General features: G+C 39.2%; 1 protein-coding gene across 1 annotated transcript in view; it reads left to right on the forward strand.

The window, feature by feature from the left end:
- Positions 1–14,494, forward strand: part of UBE2Q2 (ubiquitin conjugating enzyme E2 Q2) — a 46,779-nt gene that overhangs the window by 10,502 nt on the left and 21,783 nt on the right. Inside the window, exons 2-4 of the mRNA XM_059481969.1 lie at positions 5,462–5,566; positions 12,091–12,195; positions 13,775–13,831. Coding sequence (XP_059337952.1) covers positions 5,462–5,566; positions 12,091–12,195; positions 13,775–13,831 — 267 coding nt within the window. The remainder of the gene's footprint in view (positions 1–5,461; positions 5,567–12,090; positions 12,196–13,774; positions 13,832–14,494) is intronic.

The raw sequence follows: 14,494 nt of genomic DNA on the forward strand, positions 1-14,494 counted from the left end.
ACATGTACTAAAGTGTACCTAATTGTTGTTTTTTCTTCAGTATTGAATGTTCGTGTAGGATGTATATATGACTGCTAATAGAGATCTGATTCTGCTGTTTAATTAAATGGACAAAGTTGGAAAGCCATCTGTGATTTGTAATCAATTATTTGGCACGTGTTTATAGCTGCAAATGTATTCACCTTGAGAAGATTGTATTAGGCCTCTGAGATGTCTTGTTCCATTAGGATTTACTTCATTACCAAGATTTGGGTGAGCAAGAATGGTCTCTTTCCAGCCTTCTCTGAGTATTTAAGCAGGTTAAAAGACCTGCTTTTTTGTAAGTAAAGGAGGGTGAAGAAAAATTTTGGGACTGAGAAAATAATATTAGAAGGACTGTTAGGAAAATTCCTTAAGTTTTGGCTGTATCTGGTATGAAAAGAATAGAACTAGGTTCTGTCTGTGATGCGGATTTTGTGAAAACTAACAAACAGAAAAGAAACAAAACTGGTTCAAATTTATTCAGACAGTATGTTAAGGATTTTTAAAAGAAACCACCCCCACACTTTTTCCATCTAGTATTATTGGGAAATTAAAGAAAATTAAGAACTGTCACCATGTCATTATGATTTTAAATCATGATGCAGTAGCCCTGTCTTTAAATGTATGTTCCTGCCATTTAGGTGTGATAAAATGGCTCAGTTGTGTACAAGGAGAGATGAGTACTCTTTTGCCTTGTAGCAGACTGCAAGTACAGGTTGTTCTAATGTTAAGACTGAGAGGAAGATGTTTTGTTTTGATTTAGCAACATCACAATTCTAAAAGCATTGTAGTAATTTAGAAATGTCTCATTTAAAAGTCTCTTGCTGATGTCAAAATCGTGTCACTGTAGCTTTAGAAAGCAGGCTGAAGATTATATAACATGGCAAGGAAACGGCCTTATTGTTAAGGATGAGAAAGCTTAGATAGGATATACTTAGATGACAGATCCTGCCCAGGAAAAGCTGTCTTAATGTGTGTGTTCCTGGAATCTTCTGTCACATTTTGCTGCTTTATTTTTTTTTGTCCTTTGGTTAGCAAAATTAATAAATGTAAGTAGAGCTCTTACAGAGGATGTAATGGAATGTCTGAACAGTGAGATCCCGTGTGTATTCTTCTAACACAGTGGTTTTTCTAAATGATTTTGATCAGTTTTGAAATTGTTCCCATGGCAGGAGTGCAGGGCTTTATCCCCTTTGTATTTTGTGTGTTTTTTAGCGGGCTAAATTCTTTCACCGCGTTCTGTCACAGAAGCGTTTGCGTTCACAAAGCTCCCAGTCTGTCCTGCTGCTGATACAAAGAGTCTCTAGAAGTGATGATGCCATGAATTGTAATTGTATGTGTGCTGCTGTAAACATCCTGCCTTTGTCCTGCCTGCAGGGAGGTGTGATGTCACTGTCCTGTCACTGCTGTGCCCACAGCTCTGCCTGGGCAATGAGCCCCTGCCTGCGCTTGTGGAGAGCAGCAAAAAGCAGCAGTTACATAAAACATCTCCAGTGCTGAGTATGGGGAGAGATGTGCAGCTGAGAGAGATTATGGAGACAAAACCACTGCAAGGCAGCTCTCTAATGAAAGACCCACAGTAATGGGGCTTTTTAGCCACTGACAATTAATAGCAAAATAACTGCTATTTTAGGGTTCCTCTCATGAAATGTCTTTGATAAGCCTGTGTTCCTTACATGGCACAACAGCTCAAACCCACCTCTTATCTCTGTAGCATGCAGATACAGAAAAAAAAGCTGCCTTAATTCTCTCAACAGAATTAGCTCATGTGAAGTTCAGTTGTTTGACCTTACAAGCCACAAGCTTAGCTGTAAGTTGCCTGCTGTGGTTATTACAAACTCATGAGCCTTTTTATATCTCAAGTTCAGAATGTTGGAAGTTCATGTGTGAATTCTGTATTTCAAAATATAGTGACTCATATCCGCGTGGAAATCAGCTGTTCCAAAAATATGGATTACTTACAGATCTAAAGAAACTTAATTCCATTTATATTTTTAATTAAATGAATATATTTATAAGTAAGTGTGAAGAATTAAGCGTGGCAACAAAACAGGTTTAATTGAATTTGTATTTTAATATTAATCATTTGTTGTGAAAAAGTTGGAATGTGTAATTAAGTAATTATTTGCCAGAAATCTAAAACTTGAAGTATTTTCTGATACAGCTGAGTAAACGTGCTTGCAGTGTTAAAGATGATCCTTTCTGAGAAGTGCGCTCTTTCATTCATGTTTCAAAAGCTCGATCAGGCTAAAAATTTGAATGGCTAATAATTTTTAGGACCTAGTCATTCATGTGTGCTGTACACTAATAATCCAGGCAGTATCGAGTCCTTGTAGGTTTTCTCACCTGTGGGAGGGCAGGGCAGGGCTTGTTTTCAGGGCACAAAATGGAGAGAGTGTAAACCATGAGTAAGAGCTGTCAGCGAGAGCAGGAGGCAGCAGCACGTTCAAGTAGCCACTGCAGTTTATTTAAACTCACAGTGGGATTGCTTGATCATCAGATCTGCACTGTCAGTCATGTCCCTGGCTGATGACAGACATGCTGCAAGTGTTTTGGACAGGCCCACAGACTGCAACAGATACTGGTTGCAATAAAGAGTGTCCTACTGTGGGGTTGTTCCTTAAATTCTTCAGGGGGAGAAATAAAATTGTCAGAAAAAAGGAATATAGACAGGGAAGAGTTGAGTTCCACTTTCTAAGCAGTCTTTGGATTCCAGATACAGTTTAGGAGAGAGGATTAGCAGGTGTTTGTCTTCTATAAATCTTTGCAATTAATAGCATAATTTTAGAAAAGGACTGGGCTAACATAATTTTAAAAATGCTTGATTAAAAAAAAAGCCAAAAATACCTTTTAACAGAATGGTGCATGCACGCACAGCCCAAATGTGACTCTTTCTGGGGAATATTTTTATTCTGTTGAGTCTGAGGATTTTAAAGAAATGGATGACTTGGTGAATCTTGAAGGGGATGTTGCTTGCTCTTTGTGTTTCTTGATGGGAATGTTGGTGTAATCTAAAGTCATGGTAGTAGTGTTTACCCCACTGCCTTTTTCTTAGCTTCATGAGCTGGACAGAGAAGTTTGGGTCTCAGGAGCAGCTGGGTGAAACAAGCATTCAGGCAGTGGGGCCACAGTTAGCAGAGATTCCCTTGTGCTGTTCCCCCTGCACATCTGGATCAGTGTGCAGTGGCAAAGGCTTGAGGTGAGAAGCCTTTGCTTCGGCACAAGTGCAGAAGACTTCACAGGTAGGCTGCATGTTATTAAAAATGAGCGAGATGTTATCAGTACAAAACCTGAAATATCTGTAATGAAGTTTAGCTCCTAAAAATAACAGTTTAGAAACCCAGTGGTGATGGGGAATTCAGCCTTGTTTCTCCCACAGACATAGTGGTTAGTCTGTTAAGTGAAACTGAGGAGAAAATACACTCTTCTGAAGCACTGTGTTATGTAAAGGAGGAGGGTGATTAAACCACATTGGTAAGCCTGCCTTAGCTGTCAATCTTGGCAAGCTGGACTTTCCTGATAGGTCTTTGAGATGTTAGACCTTTGTTAATCAAGAATAGATATTCAAAGGTCTCTGCTTTGTGGGGGAACAGCACAAGGGAATCTCTGCTTACTGTGGCCCCACTGCCTGAATACTTGTTTCACCTGGCTGTTCTTGAGACCCAAACTTCTCTTTCCAACTCATGAATTTAAAAGAAAGGCAGTGGGGTAAACACTACTGCCATGACTTTAGATTACACCAACATTCCCAGAAATACAAAGAGCAAGTGAAGTATAGGATAGTGTGCTTTGAAGTGCAGCTGAAAGATGTCTTTTCATAAAGATACTGGGAATATTATGTATTCCTTTAAGGAATTTTTAGCTGTGATTTAGAAAAAAAAGAAAAAAATGTAAACTTGAGGGGATTGAACTTGTTAAAAAATAAGTTTATGTAGATGCTTCAGTTTACAGGTGGGATTTTAGACCTCTCTATCTAGAACTTCTCTGGAGTATGGTGTCAGTCTGTTTTGCCAAAGCTGGTGCCCTTTAGTCATATGGCTTCATTTATGGGGTTCAGCACTTCATACAGAAGGTCAGTTAGGAAATATGCTTTATTAAAAGCCAGTTCTGACATGCTTTCTTCATGTATTTTTCTCGTTTTCAAACCTTGCCTGTTAACTGTTGAAGAATGAAGCATAATTTATTGTCTCTGGAATGAGAAAGATGGGTTTTTTCCCTTTTCAACTGCAGTGAAGGAAATGAATGAAAATTCCCTCATTATTTTGTAAGACCCGGGGATATGAAGATAATATCTGGGTGATAAAACTGAGGTTCAGCAATTTGTCCTCAGCTACTAAAATTTAATTGAAAGAGTGAGAAGTGGAGAATGCCTTTAATAACTAAAGCAAAACAAGTAAAATCCACACACATCAATGATATGAAGGGACACTTACTGTTGAGTTGGAAGCTACATGGTATTTTCCATCCTCACAATTTTACCAAACCTGCATGAGGAGAAAAATTGAGTTGGTTTTTAGAATGTCTGAGCAAAAGCCAAGGGCTTTCTGTTTACCTTTCTGTAGCAGGGATACAGCTTTGGAAGGGCTGCATGCTCTGGCACCCGTGAGCAGCTGTGGGTCACATCTCTTCCATGGGTTCCATGTGCCCAAACCACGGCTTGTTGTGGAAAATGGAGCACACTTGTAATGCTGTGAGCTCATTTGTGTCACCTGGCTGTGTCCTGCCACCTCCTGCCAGTTGTGGGACTCTGGGTGGAATGGAGTTACTCTGTGAGCTCTCCTGGATTCAGGGTATTGCTTGAGAGATCTTCAACAGTGGAATGTCCTCAGTGAGCCTTGGTGGTACAAAGATAAAATGGCACATTTTATCTGTCAATAAACTGTGATCTACCAGTTAAACTGTCCTCCAGGGTAGGGCATTTAAGGTGCATTGCTTTTGGCTGAGGGTCGGTGCCTGAAGAGTTTCAATAATCCTGTTTGAGGAGGAAATCTAAAGGCACCAACTTTTATCACTTTCATAACTTTCTTTGCAGGCAGCTGTGTTTTTATGAAAAATCAGCATCAATTTTATTCTTTGACATGTACTACTTGTGATTCCATTTTTTGCTAATTATTACCCATACATTCTTAAATTTATCCCTCCTGCCCTACCTGCCCCCAAGGTTTTAAACATTTCAACACTGTTTCTTATGTATATCCATCATCTGAGAGACAAAAATAGGTCGAAATACTAGAAGAACCAGTTGGCTGGATTTCTTTCAATATCTTTTGCATTAGCTAAAGATATGGTGTTAAAAGCTTCTGTGTTACCTGACGTAGAGTAAGATTAAAGGCAATATTAACACTGTTATGAAATTTTGGGGGTAAATTATTTTTAAAGCTTTGGGATTTTTTGCTTATTTGTTGGGTCTTGTGTTTTGTTTTTTGGTTTTTTTTAACAGGAATCTTACCCCTCTTCATCACCAATATGGTTTGTAGAATCAGATGACCCAAACCTGACTTCAGTCTTAGAGCGTTTAGAAGATATTAAGAAGAGCAATACTCTGGTGAGTGAAGTATTTTGGTTATTTTGGACATTTACTTGGGATTGTGGGCTTACTTGGCTTTGTTACGTTAACAAGCAGATCAGCTAGTTGAGTTTTAGGGTTATTTGGGGGATTTTATAAACACAGCTTTCTCTTCCAAAGAGCTTAGGAGCCAAAAGTAATCCAAAAGATTTGAGGCAAGAAGGAAAAGGTAACTTCTTTTAGAGAGTAAGGTTTCAGTCCCAGTAATTAGTGTGATGTTTTAATTATTTATGAAAATAATTAAACAGTGAAGTGGATGAAAGTGTTAAAACTGCTGAATAAGACAGCTGTTGTAGAGTTTTCTTTGCACAGAAAACTCTAGCAGAGGCAAAACTTTGTGCTCTTGAGAATCTATATTCTCCAAACCATGACTCTAATACCAAGAATTCTTGTTTTTTTTTAATCTTTTCCTTCTTTCAAGGGAAACTTGACCTGAGAGCTTCTGGTTCATCAGAAAGTTTCTTAGGTACTGATACATTTAAGCAGTGTTGTGACTTTGGACAATTGCTACTTAAAGGAAATCTTTGTGTACAGATTCCGATGGCTGTGTTGTATTTCAGAAAACTCAAGCATTGTATCTTACTTAAATGAGATCACTTTCATGTAGTGATGGGAGCTCAGAGGAAAGGCACATTAATATAAAAATTAATTTCTTAGTCTCTCTAGGAAACTGCCCTTGGAAATAAATTTCAGTACAAATGCAGTTTGTGCCTCAAAAAGGAGTATTGCAGCATACTGACAAAGTCAGGTGATCTTTATTAATAGATTATATTAACATTTTGTGTTTATTTTGGTGGACATGAATGTAATTCACACTAAACAATCAGAATACTACTTATTGCATGGATTATGTGCTTTGTATTTATCTGGTTTGGGAAAAATTGGGAATGTTCTTTCTTTGGAAAACCCACTACTTGTTATGTTTCTGGGATAATGTTTACCTAGGATACCCAGCCTTACATAAAAATGTACAAGTGTCCTTTTCTGAAGATAGTTTGCATCTGAAGATAGGTTGTGTTTGACTTCTAGCAAAAATAATTAGGAAACTAATAAAAGTGAGTCTTTATGGGCCTTGCCATAATTAAAAATAATTGTAAAGGGACATTAGGGCTTTCATGCATTTTGTTGGATCTGATTGCACAACGTGTACATCTCTGTATTTTCTACTTCAACCTATGATTTGACTGAACTACATTCAGAAGAATATTATAAATCTTAGTCTTTAAGCTTTGCCTGGAAAGGGGCAGTAGCAGAAAATCTGGCTAAATGAGCTTTTTGCTTAAAGACACTTTCAGAAGATTGTGCAGCTTGAAGCTGGTGTGGCTGATATTCAGCCTAAAGGTTCTGAACAAGGTATTTATTTCCTGTGTGCAGCTGCCTGCAAGAGGCTGCAAAGCTTTGTTGTAAACATGCATGGGACTCGCTGTGCTGAATTGCATATGCACACAGACTGCTTATGAAGCTGGTAGGAAAACAGCTTCTGCTATCAAGATTGTACTTGCCCATGTAAAAAAGCTGCTGGGTTGCTGTAATAGACACCTGTGATGGCCCATTGGTTTCTCAGGAATCCACCCTGCTTTGTGCTGTGCCAAAGTGAAGGCAGATGGGAGTGGTTGAGGAAACAAGTACTTGCACTACAGAATCTGATTTCTTTCTTTGCTCCAAAGACATGGCTTATGACTTTTTAATTTGTTTTTTTTTTTTCTCCTTCAACTCTTCCCCATAGAACTCCGTCCCTTTCAGTGGCATGGAGCACTCACACAGAGACTTTGCAGCAAACTAAGAAGGGATAGAGGACTACAAACCCAAAGGCTTCTTATTTATCACAGTCTCATAAAAATTCACTTAGTTTTAGTTAGAATAATCTAGAATGTTTCAAACTAGCTTTCATTTAATTTACTGCAGGTAAAGGATCATTAGTGCCGTGTTGCTCTAAATTCAGAGTTACTGGAGCAGTCAGATTTTGAATGGAAGGAGGCATAGGACTCTTCCAGGAGCTCAGCTGTGCTAAAAGCAGTGCTAGCACATGTACCCTGGTTTAGCCTTTGGTATTCTACTGCCCTTTCTACCTGCTTTGTAACATGGGACATGTGTCAGCTGTTGGGAAACTGAAGAATATGCTCTTCAGGCATAAATGTTTGACATGTGGAAGCCTTGTCATTTGACATGGTAACACAAAAACTGATTTATGATGTTGAAATCCTACATGTGTTTCCTAGAAAATCTCTGTGGGTCTGGAACTGTGGTAGTTATCTTGCCACCAGCATGTTGCTTTTACTATGAAAATTTGTCAAAACACTAAAAATGTTGAAAGGTTATTAAAAATATATAATCTTGGATATCATCAGGTTTGGACTGCTTAGCTGCTTGGTTGTCGATGTTGGGCAAGTTTCAGTCAGCAGATAAAGAGGCTACAGAGTTCTTTCAGCCCCTAGTCTTCTGAATTTCCTTCTGAAAATCAGCCATGCTTTAGATTTCTGAAGTATGAAACTGCCATCTGCCTTCTAGCGGCTCTGCTATGCAAAAGAGAAATCTTACTGTGCTTTCCCTTGTTCTGTTTAATATGATGGAAGTTACATGATGTGAGTCTGAAGCCTCAAACCTTATTTCATGAGATATTAACTATAACTCTACACTATTTGGAGGTTTGCTTTTTAAAGAGAATAGGGAAATGGGCTGAAATTCAGAGGCAGCTTTAATTCTCACACTCCAGACCTTAAATTTGCATGAAAGATGTCAAAAGTAAGTACACAATTCCTGGCATAAGTATGTTTACAGCTTGGGTAAGCTGCTGTCTTGAAATACACTGCTTCTGTGCTAATATTTTAGATTAATCCCACATGGAGGCATTTCAGGGAAGAATGTTGTCTCTTGCAAACTCCCAGTGTGGCAGCAGCTCTTTCTGCAGTGGGAGTTGAAGAGACAAAATGCAGGACTCAGCTTTGCTTTAGCCTGAAGCTGCCCAGGGCTGCTGAGTGTGGGGAAGGCCAGGCTAGGTACTGTCACTGGTACCTGATAACCAAGTAGTGCCACACTCCAAGTGACAATTACTGCTTCCCTCTGTTTCCATTTAAATCCTTCTTCAGCACTTTCTCGGTGGTAGGCTAAGATTTATTGATGCATTTATTTTTGTATAGATATTGTGGGTGTAGGTAGAGACACACAGAATAATTAAGTCTTTTTATGCTTAAACTGTACTTCTTAATTCATTTTTCTTCATAATCAGGAAACAGGGTGCTTCATAGTGAGCCCAGCAGGATATTAATACCATCAAAGGTATCCTAAAATTGTTAATGCTTTCATACTACATTAGGAAGAAATCTTCATACATAAAAAAGCCTCCTAGTGTAGGCTAGGAATTTTTCAGAAAAAATTGTTTTAAACTGTTTTTGGATGTGCAGGACATTAAGATAGGAAACACAATTCCAAGAGGTGTTTGTGTTCTGAACCAGCATTATGATGTCCAAAAGAACCACCAACTTCTCCGAACTCCCGAAGCATTAAAAATTATGGAGGCTGTGTATTCTACTGGTGTAATTTTTGTTATTTTGATATTAATTATAATAATTTTAACAAATTTAGAAATGTGTTGTGTTTGGTCACTTGTGCAACCTATTGACATCACTCCTTTACCCTGTGGGTTAGGAGTTCTGGTTGCTGTTGACTTTGTGCTCTAAGCAATTTGTGTTCCAGAGCACCCACTGCTGTGTGATAGCTCACTTCAGTAGCCTCCAAGTGTGTGTGTGTGTAAAGCATTCATTTTACATTAGTCAAGCCTGTGAAGTTACCCTGGAAATGCATTTAAATTATTAATACATGACAGAAATCTGCTCTCCCTTTTGATAGTCTGTTCATGTACATACCAACACATACCAGATCTTGCTTAGAGCACAGGGCTGGATCAGATGTCTTCCAGACGTGACTTTCAGCTCAAATTACCCTGTGATTTTTCATACAGATGAGCAGAGGATGAGGGATAAGAGTGATGGTGATCCATGACAGAAAGATCAATGGTATTAAATTAATTCCTGTGGAAGAAAAATGTAGCAATAAGGAAGAAGGGTGGAAAGGTTGTACAGACAGGATCTTGCTCTGCCACCACCTTTGCAAATTGTAGACACTGATTGCAAATAAAGCAGCTGGTCTGTAGAAATGAGCTGCAGTATGAGTTCCATTAAGCTAACCCTGCAGTGTAGAATCCTTCCAAGGAAGGAGATCCCTGCTCTCAGCAGGTCTCTGCCTTCCCCTTCATGATGAAATGGTGCTTGTATGCTGAAGCACGCCAGAATTGATCTGCCACAAGGCTGATGAGCTGCCACAGAGTAGAGTGATCTGTGGTGCAGTGAAAATGAGAAGGTGAAGAGCTGCTGGAGGCCCTTGTCAGGCACAGCTGTAACTCAGCCCAGGCTGTGCCAGCACCTTGTTTTGAGGGTGCTCCTGTTCCTTGCTTGTGATGGTGTGCTCAGAAGCAAGGGAAGCTTACAGTGTGGCAGGTCCTGGCTGCAAAAATTCCTTCTGAATTCCAGTTCAGCTGACAGGACTATTTGTGGGGAGGGGGGGGAGTGAAGGAAGCAGGGCAGGAAGCAATTCTTAACTTTCCAGTCATTACTGTTTCTCTGTCAAGGCACATCTAATACTATATTCATCTTCTTTTCCAAGGCCAGTGCTAATTGACCAGCCCAATGGTGGCAGTCTTCCCTCACTGCTTAGATTTATTTTTGTATGATTCACAGAAGATTTAAACAAATTATTTGCTCTGTGAGAAAAATTACAGCTCCTGGAATTGTATGGTTCATGCTCCAGCTCTCCATGAGGCAATGTTTGTGCAGAGAAAAAGTTTCTCAACAAAATGCATAGCAATGCAATTCTAAGTATCTTGCACATACTGAAAATAATAGTTCTAGGACCTGTGGTTTTATCTGGCAACTAACTTTTTGATTGATTAACCTGATTCCTGTCTGCTGAAAGATTTCATGATGTTCTGGATACCTGGGAAGCTTCAAACAAGTGTAGAGTCTTGATGCTGATGAGAAACATGATTGTTACAGAAGGGTTTTTGCCAAAACCTATCATGTCTCATGTATATACTCCTAAGAAATGTGGTGCTGGTGCCCCAGTCCTTTAGGTGATATCTGCTTTATTTTTGAGTTAGGTTGATTATCTGCTTTATTTTGGGGTTGGGTTGGCTATCATGAATGATGCAGAAACAGCAGACTTGGTGTGATATTGTTCTAATGCAGGCTGGTACCTCAGTTCATGGCCTCAGATGGATAAATAACATTCCTATGAAGCACAATGTGGAATTCTGCTGTAGAAGGGAAAAGCACTGAAGCTTTCAGATAACATAAGGGCAACATTTTCCTAGCACTGCTAGTGGTTAGGGCTTGGAAATGAGCTCTTAACCCTGGACAGACTGAATTTTTCACTTCCATTGGGATAAGGTGAGAGCATCTAAACTGGCCAATAGCAAGGCTTTAGACAAGTACTTTAGATTGTGTGTGCAGAAATGACTGTCTTGCATGCTGCTCTTGACAAGTGGCAGGACAAATTCTCCTTGGTTTTGGGAAGAAAAGTCCATAAATGGCTGTATGATTTCTGCAAGCTTCATCTAGGTTAGTATTTTGCAAATCATGAGATGTTGGCCCTTTTACAAGTAGATTTTGCGGTCCTTTTTTGTTTTCCTGACATAGCTGTGCAAAGACCTTGGAAAGGTAGGAAATGCAGCAGTATCTCATGTCTTGGCCTTAGCTAGGAATCTGAGGCTGTCTAGTGAAAGTGAAGAGCTGTAGAAATCACCTTCATTAGTGTGATGACCAAAGAGCAAACTTAATGTTTGTTTTTGCAGAAGTAAATTATTTTCTGCCTTACATTAGTGAGTGTGAGGTGGTGCATAGTTTGCAGCTAATAGAGCACAATCAGTGGAACAGGTTGGAAACACAGATCAGAGATAGTAACAGATTGTGCCTCACCCTGACACAAGATACAGCAAGCAGAGTGCCTGGGCTCCAGCTCAGAACCCTCCTGGCTCCTGGGACTTGGACAGGGTTGGTGCTGCTTCTGCTGCCTCCCTGGTGTGCCCTGTGAAGGAATTCAGGGTATGGGAAACCAGACTGTTCCTCCTTGGTTATTTAAGCTGGGAAATGGGAGTGGGCCATTTTGTCTCATGGAATGTGACCATTTCCTTATTCAATAGTGATGTGTGGCTCAGACACCTATGCTTGGAATAGATGATGCTGTCAGACCAAAAATGGTTTTTCTGCTCATGGCTTTCTCCTTATACATAGGAAGATGAATGGGAGTCATTGCTAACTTGCCATGTCCTTGAGTTTCTGTTGTGGAGACTTTACTACAAAGATTGCAGAGGAAATTTTATTCCAGCCTTAGCAGATTTAAAGGCTGTACACTGACTTTAAGTTCAATATCAATGTGTGAAGAAAATTCTAAATATACTTCTCTGTGCTTTGGTTTAAATGAACTTATCCATGTGTTTTTGTTGTTTTTAGCTTCTTCAGCAGCTGAAGCGATTAATATGTGACCTCTGCAGATTATATAATCTTCCTCAGCATCCAGATGTTGAAATGTTAGATCAGCCATTGCCAGCTGGACAGGTAAATCAAAAAGCTGGGGACACCTTCTTATGCCCATAAAGGAGTTGGTTTTTTAACTCCAAGAAACAAGACAATGGGAAAGATTGAACCCTGTGTAAACCAGAACTGAGATATGAAGCACTTTCGGATTATGGTGTCTTCAGTGTGAATTTTATTTGCAAAATCCTTTTAATAGTGGTGTGATCATATTACACAATTCCCTTTGAAGTCTCTGTGTCACTGCAAGGTGTGTATGTGACACCAGTGGTGTCAAGTTTAATTCCCTCCTAAACACTATTCAAGCCAATCTCTGTGCACTTGGAGTGCTTCCCAAAGTTACTTTTTCTGAAATATTTGGCTCTTTGTTGAAGAGTATGTGTTTCACAGTATGCACTTGGATGAACTACTGTTGATGTTTTCCTTCTTCAATCCCTTGCAGAGACATGGGATATCCAGGCCATATGTTAACTTTGGGAAGGGAGGTGCCTTGCTTATTTCTTGTGCACTTGAAAAATTAAGAATTGTGAAGGCCTGAGGTAGTCTTCTTAGCCAAAATGTTTTGTATTGTGTTGAAAACAGAACTGGTAACTGACAGTAGCTGTTCTTTTCTGTTTTTTAATAAGATTATGGGATCTTCTTTTTTTTGTACACATTAAGATGACAGGATTGCTAAAATACTCCTTTAGAGTAACAGATGCTTTCCTGAGGTGACAGTGCTATAGTAATGACAAATGACTTGCTTAATTTTTGGTCACATGCCAGATTGTAATCCTATAGGTCCTTTCTCTGAGCCACCCCCTCAGCAGTGCAGCTGTAAGGCAATGGGCTGTGCTGTTAGGGTGTAGCTGTGTGAAGGGTCTCACATGTGCTGTGGAACTCAAAACAAGCTCATGGAAAGTGAGTCTGAGTCTGAGCAGAGACTCATCTGGTCCCATAGATTGTCTAGAGCAGTGTCATTACTTCTTTACCAAAGGAAGAGTGAGCAGAGGACAAGCATATCGGAATACTCCTGAGTATTTCTGCAGCTCAGAGTTCTGAGCTTGGAGTGGTATCCTGAAAGAGAGTCATAAAAATTAATAGAGTTGTGTTGATATTTCCTCAAACAGGCTAATAGCAATGGCTACATGATGATACTAGTGGCTGCATGGAAGTTCCAGGTAGTGAGAAAAAGAATCCATTAAGTTCTAGAGGTCTAAAGTTAATTGAGTTTTTATCTTTCTAGGGGTGTAGCTTGTAGATGGATTCTAGTCAGAGCCATGATCTGATTTCTTGCTTAAGGGATGATGGGTTGTAACCCACTTGATGTTTGTTGCATTTGACAGTGTCTCAGAATAGGATGTTCCTTATCTGAATTTAAAGCTTCTACTTAAAACTTAATTGGAATTAATTGAGACATTCTATTAATTTTGCTTCGTGAAAAAGCTTCTTCACTGTCATATACCAGGAAAGCATCTTTATGCATCTTACCCTTATCTGCAAAGGACTGAAGTTTGACATGTCACTTTTGCATTTACTGCTTCTCTTTGAGAGTAGACTTGATGATTTTGAAAGCAAAAAGTGTATGCAAAACTTATGCAGAACTTTCATTGTTGTATTGCAGAATGGAACAACAGAAGAAGTTACATCAGAGGAGGAGGAAGAAGATGATATGGGTGAAGTATGTCTATAAATGAGATTGTTGTCCTAATCTAGTAGAATTTTGTAATTTTGCTCTGCAATGTCTGGCTAATAATTAAATCAAACTGTAGCATGTAACCTCCCTGGAGTTCAACAGAAAAGATAATTAAAATTTGGATGTTTACCTGAATGTCAGCTTTCCCTTCAACCAAAAACCTAGTGAAATTTTCTTCTTAAACCTAGATCTCAGCTCTGAGGTACTTGGATACAGAGAATTGGACATCTGTTTGTGCTTTAGTCAAACAATACATAGCATTGTTTGCCAAATCAGTAAGTTTTTGCATTGTTAACTCCTATTTCAAGCAGCATGTGAACTGGCTCTGATATAGTTGGAAGTGCCTCCCAAACTAAAGCAGACTTGCTAAGAGTAAATCAGTTTGCTGACTCATTAAATGGGTGAGCAAGTTTTTGACTGTAATAAATTGAAGGGACTGGAAGGACATTGAGGCAGACACACTAAACTTTAATGTCCATGTCTGGCAACATGGGGCTCTCTTTATTGAGCTTTTTAGTTGTAAGAATCACCCTTTTTGCTTGCATCTGCTACATGTTAGAATAGCTCCAAGATTGTTGCTTTCTACACTACTACAGACTGCCTTAGTATAGTAGAACTGTTCTGACTACTTCAAATTTAGATTTTTAA

The sequence above is a fragment of the Ammospiza nelsoni genome, chromosome 14, assembly GCF_027579445.1.
Source record: "Ammospiza nelsoni isolate bAmmNel1 chromosome 14, bAmmNel1.pri, whole genome shotgun sequence".
NCBI classification, from domain to species: Eukaryota; Metazoa; Chordata; class Aves; order Passeriformes; family Passerellidae; genus Ammospiza; species Ammospiza nelsoni.